At 46.3% G+C, this 17,586-nt stretch overlaps 1 protein-coding gene across 3 annotated transcripts in view; it reads left to right on the top strand.

Annotated features, from left to right (window-relative positions):
* Nucleotides 1-17,586, top strand: part of rbms3 (RNA binding motif, single stranded interacting protein) — a 267,760-nt gene that overhangs the window by 197,060 nt on the left and 53,114 nt on the right. For all 3 annotated transcript variants that reach the window (XM_061092598.1, XM_061092596.1, XM_061092597.1), the window contains 2 exons: nucleotides 78-235; nucleotides 5,853-5,932. In XM_061092598.1, coding sequence (XP_060948581.1) covers nucleotides 78-235; nucleotides 5,853-5,932 — 238 coding nt within the window. The remainder of the gene's footprint in view (nucleotides 1-77; nucleotides 236-5,852; nucleotides 5,933-17,586) is intronic.

Below are 17,586 nucleotides of genomic sequence, written 5' to 3'. Positions count from 1 at the left end.
TCCTCTAACCATCGTCTCTTCTCCCCTCTTCCCCTCCTCCTCCTCCCCTCTGCTCCTCCTATTCCGTCCCCTTCCAGCAACAGGAGCAGGACCCCACCAATCTGTACATCTCCAACCTGCCGGTTTCTATGGACGAGCAGGAGCTGGAGAACATGCTGAAGCCCCTGGGCCACGTCATCTCCACGAGGATACTGAGGGACGCCAACGGGGTCAGCAGAGGAGTTGGTTTTGCCAGGTACGAGACGTTAATGATACGAATGTGACGTGAATAGGGCTGCGAAGGGGTGGAAAGTTTCCGGTAAATTTCCGCAAACTTTCCGCAAACTTTCCATGGGAAGTTTAGCTCGGGAATATAGGGAATTTTGAAAAAAAAAAACTACGCAAATTAAACGCTGAGCAATAAAAACATAATTCAAAACTCTATTTTAAAGATGTATGGAATGCAGCACAATCTGCATGTTGAATTTCAACCCTCCACTGTGCATTCTTCCATCACATGCACAGATAACTCCTAGCATCCTTCACTCTACAGCAGGGCTATTGAGGCCTGCTGTAGAGTGCAGGACTAGTCAGGTAAGTTTCCATGATATTACTGAGGAAAATATATTAGCATGCTGATTGAGGATTGTTCATCTGTTCATCTAGCCTATTTCCATTAATTTATCCATCAATTGTAAAATATGTTTACAGATGATTCCAATTGTTTGGCTCACTATTTATATCTCTGGCATTGCATTAGCGTTTTTTTACAAACTTTTTTCTCATCTTATTCTACAGAACAATGCCACGTGCACTATCTCATGTGTGGAGACATTTCACCCCATCCAATGTAGAAGGAAAGGCTGTGTACATTTGCAAATACTGTGCAAAGACCTATGTTAAGAATGACACAACGATGCAGAAGCATATAGTCAAGTGCCCAAAGTTTCCTCAGGGCTCAAATCAGCCTATGACAAAACAAAATGTTTATATTTATGTCTGTATATGACAAGGTAAATACAGTTAGTATAAATGACCCACAACATTTCCAGTTTATTCCCGTTAATTCCCGTTAATTCCCGTATATTCCCTTTAATTCCCGTTAATTCCCATGGAAAGTTTCCAACTTTGAATATTCCCGGAATTTTGCAACCCTTGAAGGCAACAGTAATAAAATATCTTCTTGTTTTATTGCCCTGCCGCTTCACTAAATGCAATAGTAAAAACATTCCGTGATGAAAGTGCAGAACTTATGCCCACACATGACACTTGGGTCAAACACTTATTCCATATATACTGCTCTCGTACTCCATGTTTTGCAAATAGATTTGACCTGACACACACGCACACTTACAGATGCCCTGATCGTAGTGCGCACAAATATATATTCATGCACACATATACATGTACATGCTGTGGCTTAAACTCCCGACGTACTAAGTGCTTACACACATTTATTCTATAAATTCGCTCTTCAGATGAATCCTGCCTCCAGGCGGTGGAAACTTTTAAGGCTGATTTGTTTCTCCTCTCAGTCTGTTTGACTGTGTGTCTGCCAGTGGATGAGTTAGTCTTTATTTATGGCTGCGCAACCGAGCGTGTGTGTGTGTGTAAGTGTGTAAGTGTGTAGGCTATACGTGCCTATTAATGGATGCCTCTGCATTGACAAACATTCATGGAAACCAGCGCTCACCCCCCCTCGTCCTTACACTACAGCCACTGGAGGGCTGCTTCATTTCTGCCCCCAAGCCTATCACTGAGCAGTTTATTTCTTTTTCTACTTAAAAAAAAGTTTCCTCTTCTGCTTGTTAATCCCCCGAAGTCATAAAGCGCTCTGTCCTTGTCCTCGGCATCAGCAGCAGCAGCAGCCACCAGGCTCTCATTCCCCCCCCACACATTCCTCCCTTGTTTACCCAGAGGAGGCCACTGACGGCCACAGATCTGCCATCTTGCAGGGATTTTTCTTAATCACCTGCTCCGGCTGAACTCCTCTCCTATTCCCTGCTCTATTACCGAGGGTTACAGCAGGACAGACACGTACAAACACACACAGATAAACAGGCACAAACATAAGCATATGCACGGCGCTACACACACCGGTGCACACACACATGCACGTACACCAGCTCGCGCTCGCACACAGACAGGTAGGCCTCCTGTAGACCGACAAGCAGAGCACAGCGGCAAGCTGCCACAGGCCACCTGTTCCACCAGCCCTCCGCCGGGGGAGGAGGAGACGTGATGGAAAGAGTGAGACGGGAGGAAAGAGAGGGAGAGGAGTGAGAAAACAATAACTGGATGAAGAGAAGTAGCTAAAGAGGTTGGAAATGAAGAGGAGAACAGGGTGATCGGGAGGGAGACGAGGGAATGTGATGGAGAAGAATCGAGGAATCGTGATCGGTTGAGCGCGGGTGTGTGGGAAAAAAATGAATAAGTGGTGTTTTAGGAGAGCTAAAAAAGAGGCTGTATTGTTTTTGGATGAATCAAGGAATAAACTACAGGCAGAAAGAAGCCAGACAGAAAGATGAGGATCAATGTGTTTTCTAAGCGGTGGAGTCGGCGTTCGCTGTGTCAACAGACAGGCGGACAGACAGACAGCTGCTGAGGGCCGGGCCATGAGGAGCATTAGAGAGAGTAAACCCAGCTAAGTGTTTGTGGGCCGATCCATTACTGATATCAGAGCCCATTACCGCAGCCCCAGCACTAATCATTGCAGACAGCAGCACCTGATTCCATTAACCAGCAGCACAGCCAGAACACAGAGAACAGCCACGAAGCTTCGCTGCTCTACCTGGCCGGCTCTACGCCCGCCTGACTCCCCCAAAACTCTGATTGACCAATAGACAACCTGGCGGACCGGTTTGTTTCCCAGCCGCTGCCTAACAGACTCCTGCCTTATTTACTCCTTGTCTGCCCACCTGCTTCCTGTCGACATTACCCGCCGCCGCGCTGCCGGAGCGAGAGCGGAGGAGAGACGGCGTCGAGTGGGAGGCAAAGCAGCGAATCGCCAGAGGGGCGGAGGATAAGGAGCGCTGGGGATATGGCGAGAGAAGTTAAGCATGAGCACTTCTAGTCAGAGAAGCTCTGGAGAAGAGGGGTGATGCATTCAGCCTGATTCTCAGCCTCCGTTAAAAGGCGGGCAGCAAAATCCATCCCAAAAGATTATCTCTAAAACATCACTTGCACATAAATCATAACTCCAGTAAGTGGAGTGTGCACTATGCACTGGGCTGTTAGGCTTTAGTGAGAGGGATGAAATGTGAGGTTAGCTGTGTGTTAGCTGTCATGCAGATCCTCTCTGTGTCACTGAGCTCCTGATGTGAAGAATCAGGTTATTGGCATGTTTATGAAACGGAGATGAAGAGCAGCTACTGTGTGTGAACATGGAGGAGGAGCAAGAATGCACCATGTTGTATATTCATCTCTGTTATTCAATGGAATTTTTATAGTTATTATATAGATAGTCTTATTAGTTTTTCCATATTAACAGTTTTAATCCTATTAGATGTTTTATTTTCTTATACCTTGGACATCTCCGTCCACTTCTTTGTTTCCCACGGGGGACAATAGCATTTGAATTGACTAGAATATGTCCTTGAATGCTTTCTGCTCTTGTTCCTTGTTCAAACTGATTTAAATCCTCTTTTTTTTTTGACCAGTTTTAGACTCTTTTATGTCGGAACATTTGATTCACAGCTGCTTGTGTGGAGATGTGAAACATTTTAGAAGTTAAGTTTATTTTCTCCAAAGCTAAAAAAGAACTCAGCCCTCCCTGCACATGAATCAGCTGAAAGTCTCTGTTTTTTAATGATGTGATTTCTTGTTGCTGAGGGCTGGCGATGTGTTTAATGGCACTTGTCACAATTAGTCATCTGCTGAGTCACTCTGGCCGGCGAGGATCAGCTGTCCGTGCAGTGGTGGAGACGGAAGGGAAAGAAAGAGCGATGGCGGAAAAGGTCTGACACGGGGTCAGGGAGAGATGGATGATGCCGGGAAGTGTGACAGATTATCATATTCTAAAAAGAGAAGTATAGGGAGAGAGGAAAAGGGAGAGAGATGTTTATGTGGACGGGGGCGTGACCGAGGGAAACAAAAGGATGGGCAGAGAGAGGGAAGGAAAAGGAGGGCACGTAAAGTGAGAGAGATGGGGCGGGAGGGAGGGAGGGTAACGGTGAAAGATGGAGGAAATGACCAAGGTTGAGAGACGGGGAGGAATGAGAGAGACGTCAAAAAGGAGAGGTGCAGACAGGCCGGGAGTAAGATGGATGGGACATATAGAGCGATAAAGAAGCTAGGGTATGGAATAAAAAAAATGAGAAGGAAGAAGGATGAAGGTAGAGATGGGAGAAGGATGAGAGACAGAGGACGGAGAAGTGAGCGGATGACAGGATGATATGAGTATTCTTGGAGGTGAGAACGAATGGAGCATGAAAATCTGGATAGAAATGAATTCTGTACATTCCACGAGCGCCTCACCGTAAAGACAGAGGAATCACTCAGGCCTGCTTTTCAAACCTGGCTCGTTTTAATATGAGCTCTTTGCATTCATACGTTAAAACAATCTAATAACACGTGGAAATAATATGTATTTTATTATTATGGGGTCACACAGCAGATTAAATAGATCATAGACTCAGGTTCGGCTCTGATTTGGCCTTTTGCTGCGTGTCTTTCCTGATTCTTTATCTCCTTCTCCCCATTTCACACTTAACATTTTGTCAATTTATGCGAAATGTCCCCAAAAATGTCGAAAAAGATGATCAATATTTCTCTGATATCTTAAATATGAAGCTACTTCCCTCAGAGGCATTTTAGCCATGAAATCCAAGTTACAGATGGAGACACTGAGTGATGTGAGGACAGGAATGAAGTGTTTCTTTGTCATATTAAAACCAGGTGTAGCATGTGGCTTATGTGTAAGGTCGAAGGAGTTAGATCATTAGCTGGCAAGTTTAACTTCCTCAAATCCGTGACTTATGTACATGTTTTGATGTGATGCCGGTCTGGACATTAATGTCTGCAAACTTACGACGTGAGAGAGATCAGAGCCCACCTTGCGATCAGCTGCTTGGCTCGTACACGGCGTTTGATCCACATCCAGATTTATTTCTACCTTCCCACACTGTCTTATATCCCTTCTTCTTCTTCCTCTTCTTCTTCTGCAACCCTTCATATGCCTTCATACGCAGTCCTGCCTGCTCTCTCTGTCTTTGTATCATTTCTCTTCTCTTTTATTAGGTAGTGTGAAAGGCTGCCTGACAACTCGTCTTCCCCCGCAAACGCTGAATTTCATTATGAAGTTCTGACTCATGCACACAATGCTGTTCCGCAGCAGAGAGACGGACAGACTCTGGGTCGTCCCACAGCAGTTTTAGCAGATGAACAGAAGTAGAATAACCAGCCAGCAACTCCTTATTGTGGTAAATGTGTCATGGAGGCCAGTGTTTTCCTCACGCTCCATGTTGTAGGGAACGCTAAAGAGAAACAAGCAATGCAGCTGGGGCTCAGGTGGTAGAGCGGGTCATCCACTATAACCAGAGGGTTGGTGATTTGATCCCAGTCCCCACTGTTCCAATTGCTATTGTGTCCTTGGGGAAGCTACTGAGCTCCAAAGTGTCCCTGGTGTGGGATGATGCACTGTATGAATGTGTGTGTGAATGGTTAAATGACAAAACTGTGCTGTAAATTGCTTTGGGCAGTAATCAAGAAATTATATAATTAGGAAATAATTATAAATGATAAAATTGACTCCTTTATCCCAGTTCCATGGTAGGTGAGCTAATGCTGCTGTGTGTGTCCATCTTGTTCCATAAATAATCCCTCGTGTGTTGTAAATGTTTTTAAATCGAATCCCATGTTTTGCTCTCTTGCAGGATGGAGTCCACAGAGAAGTGTGAAGTAGTGATACAGCATTTCAATGGAAAATACCTGAAAACCCCGCCAGGCATCCCAGGTGAGTCTCCTCTCCTTTGCCTTACATTACTCTCACATCCTTTTCCTTTCCTTTCCTTTCCTTTCTTGAAGAATCATCACCTCTACAACGAGAAACCTCCTCTCTAATTCAATTATGGTAATTCCTCATCTGTGATGTGCCGGACAGCTTGATAGATTGTGTACACCGGTGTTTCTGACACCTGGAGCTGGCTGGCTCACCTATGCGGTTCCATACGTCTCGACCGCTGCCTCTCTCTCTCTCTCTCTCTCTCTCTCTCTCTCTCTCTCTCTCTCTCTCTCTCTCTCTCTCTCTCTCTCTCTCTCTCTCTCTCCCTCCCCGGTGCTGCTGGTTCTGCTGCTGCTGCAGGCTGGAACTTCTCGGGCAGGAGAAAACCCGTTTAATATTCACACTCATGCCTCTGTGCTGTTCTTGCAATCTACTTAAGAGCTTGCACTCTCCCCTCTTTCCTTTCCTGCTCTCTGTCGCTGTGTCCTTTCTCCTCCCTCTCTTTATTTTTTTAAGTTTTCTGCAGTCACCCTAGACAGTGGAACAAGCTTGGCCAAGGAGAGAGCAGGCAAGAATGTCACAAAATCCAGACACATGTAGCGACAGGATAGCGCCACATGGTGTGCAATAGCAGGGAAATCTTTTATCCTGCTTCCAAAGTGGCGTCCCGTGTCCCAAAAGTTTGAGACAAAGACTTGGCAATGTTGGACGGAGCTCAGCAGAGTCCCTGAGGGAGTTACGGGTGACAAGAGGTGACAGCAGAAAGAAAAGTGAGGTGGAAGGAGAGCAAAGATATCACAGACACAGTTAGAGGGAAAATCTAGGATGATGAAACTGCTGCCCAAGCATGTTTTTGGGGCCAGGTGCTGCGGAGCTTGAATCCTCCCGTGTGCCCCCCCAGGGGGACAGAGAGGGCGAGGACATCTCCTTCACCCCCGGGGCCATGTTATTAACAATACTCACACCTCCAACCAGTGGCTCGGAACCATCTCTAGTATCCAGGGATATCGGAAGGAGTCTGGATTTAGAAATCTCCATATTTGCTCGTCCACTGTGTAGCCAGCGGCCATTAAAGGCAAGGTGAGCGGTTATAGTGAAGTTGAGCCGTAATAGGAAACCTTTAAAGCTGTAATATCGGGCTGACCTTCCCCTTTAAGGGTCCATCTCCCAGCTGCTCAGGCTTTATTATTGTTAATGGATTGTTCAGGCTTGGGCCAAGCACGGAGATTTACTGTCCCGGTCGAGGAAATCCTACTGTGGAATTAAGAATGGTTAAGTTTACAAGGTCTACTCTGGTCTGGAGCTACAGTCGTCCCATCCTAAAAGGTCCATGAAACCCCCCTCTCCCCTTTGCACACACACACACACACACACACACACACACACACACACACACACACAAACACACACACACGACTGGAATCGCCAAAAGCTATTACTGTTCCTTGCGTTGTTGCATTTTCTTGTGATTTGAAGCAATGCAAACCATAGTCATAATCAATTAAAATGGTAATTGTGATTTATTGCCACTGGGGCCCCATCATTTCTATCGGTTGTGATAACACTGCACTGACAAAACAAATTCCCGAGATTTGGGAAGCTGGTGAAACACAAGCAGTTAGATGATCACACATTCTATCCAGATTATCTTAACCGCATAATTTGTAAGCAAATCCAAAACGTGAACGCACGAGAAATGTCTATAAATTCCATCTTTGCACACGAGTGATGGAGATTTGTTAAAGAATCTGCTCGAGCGTCTGATCTCTCACGTCTCCGGCTCTGCCTGTCGTCTTTTTATCTGTGATGACTCGCTTCCACGTCCCAGAAATTAATTCATAAGGCAGCAACCAATAAAAAAGAGTTATTGTTTCCACCGGGATTTATTGGTGCGCTTCAGATATTAAAATGTTGTCCCTCGGATGTCAGTCTTATTTATGAATAATTATAGATAAAAAGCTCCCTCTGTCATTGCTTTGATACTTTCCCCATAAGTTTCACTTCATCCGAAGGCGTGCGATTGAGGAAGTGTGTTTCTTATTATTTTTTTCTGCTCTCTGACACTGTCCATGTCCACCGTCTGTCTGCTAAATGGAAATCTCTGGACATTCCTCTGTTATCAGACTCACATGTTCCTCTGCAGAGAACCAAACGGCTGTTTCTCCTCCGCACAGAGGCAGCGGCTCGCCTTCACAGACGTGCACGTGTGTACGAGTGTGCACGTCACGGGTTCTCACAACATTTGTGTTTGTGATTCATGCGTGTTTATTCAAATTTATGCATTTTAAAGTGGAAACATATATACACCGTGTTTGTGTGCAGATAGCGGATGTGTCACTGTGTGTGTGTGTGTGTGTTCGTGTGCGTGTTCATGTGTGTGTGTGTGTGCGTGTGTGTTTGTGTGTGTGTGTGTGTGTGTGTGTGTGTGTGTGTGTGTCACGTTGGTGGTATTTCCCCAGAGCCCCTTGCTATGCAGGGCAGCTTCTTCATCCATCCATCTTTGACAGCTCAGCGGCACCCCCTGGGGGGGCCCCGCCACACACGGCAAGGCAGTGGGAGTGTGTGTGTTTGCGTGTGTGTGTGTGCACATGCATGGTCATGCTTGTGTGACAGCCATGACTACTACACTGTGTGAGACTTGACACATACACACACGCAGAAACTGCATAAGCACAAATATAGTCATGCACCAATAACTTTGACCTGAATGGAATGTCAACATCCATATGATGCTAATGGGATGCGTTTTTTTCCACCATTTAGCATTTAGAACACACACACACACACATGCCTACACACATACATGACAACACTTTCAGCTTACATGCACACACACACACACACAGTCATCTCAATGTAGCAAGCACACTCAACAATCCTCTCAAGCTCATATCTGTCAGGCCTCTGCACATCCAGCTTAGCCACTCAATCATACTGTGTCCAGAGGTACGTGTGTGTGACTGTGTGTGTGTGTGTGTGTGTGTGTGTGTGTGTGTGTGTGTGTGTGTGTGTGTGTGTGTGTGTGTGTGTGTGTGTGTGTGTGTGTGTGTGTGTGTGTGTGTGTGTGTGTGTGTGTGTGTGTGTGTGTGTGTGTGTGTGTGTGTTTCTGTACATGCAAGATGGGGTTGTCCCTTGTTATAGACATCCTCTTCCACTCAGCTGTGTCCAGTGGCGATACACAAAACGGATATTGAGATGTAACCTTTCCTGTCACACACCAGGAAGTAAATATGGACGTCATGCGCCCGGTCATACGTGGTGTTCAACTGACCGTGGGGAAGTTAATCAGAAAGGAAGTCACCATATTGGTTATTAGTGTGGAGATAACACAAGGACACTGGGAGGAGCAATGTGATACAGAGCAGTGGATTGTGGAGATGCTAACAGATGGCAGCTAATGGCTTCCATAGACCGTTTCCATACACTTCCTGTTTAAATTTTAATGTAATAACATGGAACCTCCTTGTGATTACATGAGATGTTGGGTTGATATACAGTGTGGGGGGATGATAGCAGATGGCAGCTAATGATACTCAAACAGCTTCCCTATTCTTCCCATTAGGATTGTAACGAGATCATGTCTAATATTCATGTAGTTACACACAGAAACAATATATGGTTACATGTATATTAGGTGTTGTATCAATACATTCATCCTTATAGACACGTTTGCACACTTAAAATACAAGTTGTGTACAAAAGGAACTTGAAATGAAATCACATCCAGCAAACTTCTACAGAACCAGGAACCACAGCGCTCACATATAGATGCGTCCAATCAGCTATCCAGGTCAGGTGTGTTTGCCGAGGCCTGGTTGATATGAGCGGTGTGTAGCAGGCGTCCACCGAGCCCGGCGCTGAGGCCGGCTCCAGCCGCTCCGCTCTGCCCACGTCTGATTGTGATTCAGAGAGAGGGACATGATCGATAGCCCCTGATGGAGCACTACAGCTGTTTAGCTATTCTGTGCAATGCGGCAGCGGCTCGGCCCAACGCTGGTGTCGGATGTGAGTGTGCATACGCCCGCACACCGAGAGGAACCATGCAGGAGAGTGGTTGTGGTGCTTGTGTGCCAAAGCAGGCGTGTGTGTGTGTGTTTTGGCCACAATACATATACTGTGCATTGAGATTAGATTAGATTAGATTCAACTTTATTGTCATTGCACAGTACAAGAACATATACAACGAAATGCAGTTTAGCATCTAACCAGAAGTGCAAAAAAGGCAGTAAAAGTGCAGAGTATTGTGCGTATTAAAGTGAAAATGTAAATAAATAAGATCCGTACAGTAGAAATATATATGGAATATTACAGTATTAATAGGAATTGTAAGATATAAGGACGATGGACACACTATGAGCAGGATAAAAATATAAATATATATAAATATGAATACACTATAGGCGGGGTAATACAGTAGTAAAAAAAACGTAACAGTAGTGCAAATGTACAAATGTTCAAATGATCAGTGGTTGGAGGAGGGTGTGTGGCAGTGTGTGGCAATAGGAAGTATATGAGTATTGTGCATATTAAAGTGAAAAAGTAATAAATAAGATCTGTACAGTAAGAAATATATATGGAATATTACAGTATTAACAGGAATTGTAAGATATATGGAATATATATAAATATGAATACACTATAGGCGGGATAATTCAGTAATAAAAACAAAGTAACAGTTTAAATTGATACACACAAACACAGATAGATGGACACGAGCTCCCGTGTAGACACACAAACCTCTTTACCGAGACACAATCTGCTTTGTCGCCGGACGTGAGAATGAGGAGTTATCCGTGTGTTTCTCGGCGGATGTGGGTTTTTACTCAATTTGCAAAATAAATGGACTTTATGAATTGTGACTACAGCAATGACCCGTGCTGAAGTGAGCCCAACAGGGACGCATTATGATTTACACGGCAACCCTGAGCGCTGAGGAAAGTCAAAGGAAGCACAGATAAAAAGTGATTTAATCCGCCGGCTCCACTGAGCCTGGCTGATTAAAGCCTTGCGTCCCACAATGCATTAAACAGCTTAGAGATGACACCCTATGGTAAATTTAATTCAAACCGGAGACACATTAGCCACCGTTTGGCTTTGGCAGGTGAGCAATCTCACGTGCGTCCCGAATTGCGTGTCTGCGGCGGCACAAAGGAAATTGATGACATTGGACACACTGCATGTGCCTTTCCTCTCACTGCTGTTTGTGCCGTTTAACTTAATTCCATCATCAGCAGTCAAAGACGAGCCAAACAAACAATGGCTGTGTTTCCAGATGCAGGTGATGCTGAGCATTTCTGAGAATGGCAGCAGCAGAAGACTTTGATGAATCTAACATCCCCACGAACGTCTAACTGTGCAAACTGTGACTCAGTCCAGACCCAGCACATGCAGCTTCTTCCTCTTCACTTCCGTTGCCATCGCTCCTGTTGCCAATATGGCAGCAGAGCTCAGAGTTGGCTCCAATATTGTCCAATAGATGCCGGATAAATAATGGAAACCACATCAGGAAGCAGCCCCAGTGGCCCTGGGAGATGGAACCAAACGGAAACATGCAATATGTACAAGCCTTCCTGTTTCTTCTTATTTGTTTTATTCAGACAGGACTCTGGCATTTCTCTCTCGGACATTATCTGGTTTTACAATTTCTTTTTCAAACTCGCAGTGACCGTCTCTGTCCTTTGAAACTTTTCAGCTTCAAAGTCTCACTGTAATATTTCAGTGTTTCAAAAAATGAATTTACTCATGGAGATTACCGGTGCACTTTTCCATACCCATATGAATGTCATTGCATTAGAAAAAATCCCCAATCATAATCTTGATTTGCCGATGACACTGGGGCCTTCTGTAGAATTACTGCAGCTGTCAAGATTATGCTCCACAGAGTTAACAGGGGCCACTATTTGGCAACCTCCCCTTCCCCCTTTTTGTACCAAAACACTGTGCCGAGCCCCAAGTGCCGGACCCGACAACACAGGAGGTGGAGATAGAGGAGAGAGGAGAAGGAGAGAGGAGAGAGGAGGAGGAGGTGGAGATAGAGGAGGAGGTGGAGGAGGAGGAGGAGAGAGGAGGAGGAGGTGGAGATAGAGGAGGAGGTGGAAGAGGAAGAGGAGGAGGAGGAGGAGGTGGAGATAGAGGAGAGATTAGAAAAAATCCCCAATCATAATCTTGATTTGCCGATGACACTCAGGCCTTCTGTAGACTTACTGCAGCTGTCAAGATTATGCTCCACAGAGTTAACAGGGGCCACAATTTGGCAACCTCCCCTTCCTCCTTTTTGTACCAAACCACTGTGCCGAGCCCAAAGTGCCGGACCCGACAACACATCCCGCGTGATTATTTGCAGAGGCCTGTGCCACTGAGGGCGGGCGGGGAGAGCTGTTGCCGGGGGTGCTGTTGCAGAAAAAGATCCACTCCCTTGTTGGCGCCCTCACCACGGCAACGGTGCCAAGATAGCAGAGACAGCCCGCGGTATTAAAACGTCCCTCGCTGAATTAAGGCGAGTCCCAAATCACTTGGTAAGTCACAGAAAGCCCTTCTGAAACTGTCAGTCACACTCCAGTAATCCATGTTAATTTCTGAAATCCCTCCCACATTCCCCTGGCTAATAACTGGCCTGTCGACAGGACGCTCTTCTCTCTCTCTCTCTCTCTCTCCCCTATGGCGTGTAGATGTAACTCTCAGCCAAGTAGGTTGGTGGCGTGGCTGTCAGACACGGCTGGCTCGCCCGCTCGTTTCCCATGATGCATCTGTGTTTCGCGTATACGGCTAGCTGGTCTGTGAATTGTTTTATATCTCATGTTTCGCTTTCCTGTTAGAAACAAAAGGTCAAATCCATCACGTGTTGATAATTAATTTACGAGATATGTTTCTGTCTTGGCTCCTGATTCTCACTGACGTCCAGACAGCTTCTCAATATGCTCTGCTCCGGATAATAATTACCCCCCCTCACACTCCTCAGGATATTGCATCATAATGAAATCTGTCCGCTCAGGGTTAACCATTCTCTCTCATACCCCCCCACCCCTGACTTCACCTGACTTCCATTAGAGGCAGGACACACAGGAAGTTATTATTGTCAACCCCAGTGAATCAGACGGCTTCCTGAAAAAGGATCAATTTCCCCCCCGCTGCACTCTCTCATTAGAACCTTATCTCGCCCACAGACAATAATCTGGATTTGTCACGCTTTGTTTGTTTTGCCACTGAACTGTATCAGTCACGAGGAGGAGGAGGAGCAGGAGGAGGAGGAGGCGGAGGAGGTGGAGATAGAGGAGGAGGAGGAGGTGGAAGAGGAAGAGGAACAGGAAGAGGGAGAGGAGAGAGGAGAGATGAGGATGAGGAGGAGAGAGGAAAAAGGAGGAGTTGAAGGAGGATGAGGAGAGAGGAGAGAGGAGGTGGAGGTAGAGGAAGAGGAGGAGGTGGAGATAGAGGAAGAGGAGGAGAAAGGAGGAGAGAGGAGGAGAGAGGAGAGAGGAGGTGGAGAGAGGAGGAGACAGGAGAGAGGAGGAGGTGTAGATAGAGGAGGAGGAGAGAGGAGATAGAGGAGGAGGAGGAGGAGAGAGGAGGAAGTGGAGATAGAGAAGGTGGAGATAGAGGAGAGAGGAGGAGGAGGAGGAGGAGGTGGAGGAGGAGGAGGAGGAGTAGGATGATGAGAGAGGAGAGAGGAGGAGGAGGTGGAGATAGAGGAGGAGATGGAGGAGGAGGAGGAGAGAGCAGGAGGAGGTGGAGATAGAGGAGGAGGAGGAGGAACATAGAGTATTCACCTGCTGCTGTCCCCTCCCACATAAAATAATATCAGCCCTCTGATTGGCTTCAGAGTTTGTTTAGGCAGAGGAGGCGCAGCGGCTACTGGAGGAGTTTAGTCAGATCTGATCGACTTTGCTCTCCACTCAACCACATCTAATGTGGAGAGAGACAGAATACTGGGGAGAGACAAGAGATACATTACGTGGGGGGGGCCAGGGTAATGGAGAGAGATAGAGCGGGAGTGTGATAGAAAGACGCAGATTAGAAGCCGGGGAAAAATATGACAAGAATAAGAGAGGGAGATAGAGGAGAACAGATGGGAAAGGGCAGAGCGGTGGGGGGGCGAGTGAAAGTTGGACCAACCTGAGCGGCTGGAAGGTTAAATCTGAGTAAAGTTTCAGTTGCTGCATCTGCAACCGACCGGATGAGAGGATGATTTTGACCGTGTGACCGCGTCCTGAGCTTGACCCCGGTGACCCCGGGCCCAGCTGTCCACCATGTTCATCCCCTCCTATCTTCCTCTCTCTCACCCCCCCGCCCATACCTCTCCTTGCACTTTTTGTTCCCCTTGCTTTTATTCTCTCTCTCTCATCTCTCTTATCGTCCCTGCCACCGCTGTCTTTCATCTACTACACACGTCCTCTCTGCACATCACACACACACACACACTCACACACACTCACACACACACACACACACACACACACACACACACACACACACACACACACACACACACACACACACACACACACACACACACACACGTTCCTCCTCATTTCTCAAATGCTCATCTTTGTTCCTGGCTGCAGCTGAGTGCACACAGTATTAGTGCGAGCAAAATAAACACCTGAGGCTGCTTTTAGTTAATATCTCTCCGCTCTCCTCCTTTGTTTGACACGCGTTCCGCCTGCTCTCTTTTTATTCCGTGCGTTCACTCCATGAAGGCGGCTGAGAGAAGTGACAAAGTTGTTCTTTCTCTTAGCTTTCCATTCTCTTGGTTTTGTCAAAGTGGACAAATGTTTGGAACAGAAATCTAATCTGGGCTTTGTAGCAAGAACAGTCTTGGATGTAAAATACTTATTAAGAATATGTTCTTTCACATTTTGCCTTCCAGAAAATGTGGTATGTGGTTTAGATTGTGTTGACTTTGTCACAAAACAGTGTGTGTTGTTGCCGAGCAGCATCACAGGTCTCTGGCGCTATGGATCTTTACTTTAGTCTTGTTAAAGGAAAGGAAAGGAATCTATTAATCAATAATCTATTATCACTTAAGTCCGATTATTTCTGGTTTATGCTAATCATCCTGGATCACTGCATCTACCGTTTGGCCCGTGAAACCATAGATATATAAAAAGACTAGATGTCTCGTCTGCGTTGCCGGCCAACGGAGCCAGACCGCACCACATGGCGGCCATCTTGCCAGAGGTTGCTCGCTCACCCATAACATTGTGTTGGTAGTGGTAAATAACCATAACTTGCTCAATTTTCAACCGATTTTGAAACGGTCTGGTTGTTTTTAAACGTCAGAGATGTAGTTATGACACTGCATAAATTATTACATTTTTTAGAAAATAACATAATTATTCATAATTTATGCAGTGTCATATCTACATCTCTGACGTTTATAACAAACCAGACCGTTTCAAAATCGGTTGAAAATTAAGCAAGTTATGGTTATTTACCACTACCAACACAATGTTATGGGTGAGAGAGCAACCTCTGGCAAGATGGCCGCCATGTGGTGACGTCCGGCTCCGTCGAACGAGACATCTAGTCTTTATATATATCTATGAGTGAAACAGTGAACCACTAGCTGAATGCCTTGTTTCAGTTGTTACGATACTTATTATGAACTTTATACTGAAAAGCTCAGGAACTCATTAATCCGACTGAAGACGTCACAATCATGAGCAAAAAAGACATATGTATGTTTTCCTTCCCGTCCTCCGCCTCATCTCTCCATCACCTCAAGTCTTGTGATGTCCAGCGTTATCTTCGTGAATCCCAAGATTCCAGGTTTTAGCCATTACTCAACCTAATCTAACGTAGCACCGGAGGCGATGCGGTTCTTTTGCACAGATTAATATTCAGCCTCTCGACAGATACAGTGGGTCACTGAGCTTCTACCCTGTCGTCCGTCCCCCCCCACCCCCCCCCCGGTCCTCCAGAATGAAGATTAAGCTCTGAGGAGGATGATCACACTCCGAGGTCTCTGTGGTATGCAAGCGATTCCTCCGGCCCTGCTTTTTTTTTGTGCTTCCCAGGTCAATCCCTCTCTATATTGGGTTAGAGTGTCACAACACATGAGTCTGATAAATGACAGCTATCTGCTTTTTTCCCACACTGTTGTTTTTAGCTTGCTTCGGAAAGGAATGCATTTGAAGGGTGAACGAAAATAGTGAGGTTGTGTTGTCGAGGTCGTTCCACCGATTGTGTTTCTGTGTGTGTGAGCCTGCGTCAGGGAAGCAGAGGTAAAAAAAAAACAACAAAACAGAAAAGGCACGAAGAACAAGCATCAGTTACACCCCGAGCACGTCACTGTCACCATCCCCAGGACACAGAGGGCAGTGAGATAAATGTGGCTGCTCACCCCCCCACCCCCCAAAAATAGAGCCTCCATTAGAACAGGACGCGGGCTGTGTGGGAACAAGCAGAGGTCACTGTGGTCAGCAGAGTTATTTCTGTCGCGCCACTGGACCTCCAGGAGTGGACGCCCATTCATTCATCCGACCGCCTGCCAGCAGGGGAGGACACACACACACACACACACACACACACACACACACACACACACACACACACACACACACACACACACACACACACACACACACACACACACACACACACACACAGAGAGATACAAAAGGAAAAGTGCACACACACCTACACACTCCACCAGCAGCAGTGGGACGTGATCCATTTGGCGAGACTTGCCGTGATAAGGCTGCCACCGAGGATTGTGTGCATCTTTTACTTTACACTTGTGTATTTATATGGGAGCCGCTGCAGGTTCTGGGTGAAGGACGATGGAAAAACACCTGGTTCTCCGGTGACCTCATGTCTCAGACACTTTCCCTGGCGAGCCGAGCGGCACATCAGGCTTATTGGATCCGCACTCGCACTTTGTATCTGCTGCTTTTCCTCAGCTTCAGCTTTACACGCACAACTTTCTGCCGTGACGAAACAACACAGAGAGAAAACAACAGCAACACGCCAGCGAAATCATTTCTCACAGTCTGCTTTTCCTCCCTTTGTTCTTCAAACCTCTCTCGCTCTGTTCCTCCGTCCTCCTCACATACATCGACACACATACACACACACACACACACACACACACATCAATAGTCCATTAGGAGTGTGTTGCTTTCATTACCTCAAGCTTGGCCCTAAGACAGCCTTCCGAGTGGAGTACAGCAGAGACGCGGTTTCAGTATATATAGAGAGAAGTCTGGTAATTGCCAGCTCTCTGTTCTCTCTATCCTGTGCGTCAGGTGGAAAGTATGAATTCCAGGTATCAGGGGACCACCGCTGTTGTGCGGCAGCGAATCTCTCTGCAGCTGTTTGTCCCCCCCCCCCACCAGGCACCGAGTAACAAGGGGGAAAAACGCGGAGCTTAAAGGCCTCAGAGAGTCCAACAACTGCCACTCTAACAATACACAGCGCCAGGGGAATAAAACAAAATATTCGACAGCCTGCTCCGACAGCAGAGAGGCACCTGAGGATATAGTGTTCCTCAAAAATCCGACTTTTTTTCCCGTCTCGCTTGCTACAGAGTGGAAAGTGTTCTAAGTGTTACTGGAGTGCAGCTTTCACCTTGAACAGGAGTATGTTAAGATGGAACAATGGGTCAAGGAATGAAATGATTCTAAAACATTTTAAAAATACTTAAAAGTTCGAGTGTAACATGACACATA

Source organism: Limanda limanda, chromosome 19, assembly GCF_963576545.1.
Source record: "Limanda limanda chromosome 19, fLimLim1.1, whole genome shotgun sequence".
Classification (NCBI taxonomy): domain Eukaryota; kingdom Metazoa; phylum Chordata; class Actinopteri; order Pleuronectiformes; family Pleuronectidae; genus Limanda; species Limanda limanda.
Note: the sequence above shows the minus strand (reverse complement) of the source record. Positions and strands in the feature narration are given on the sequence as shown.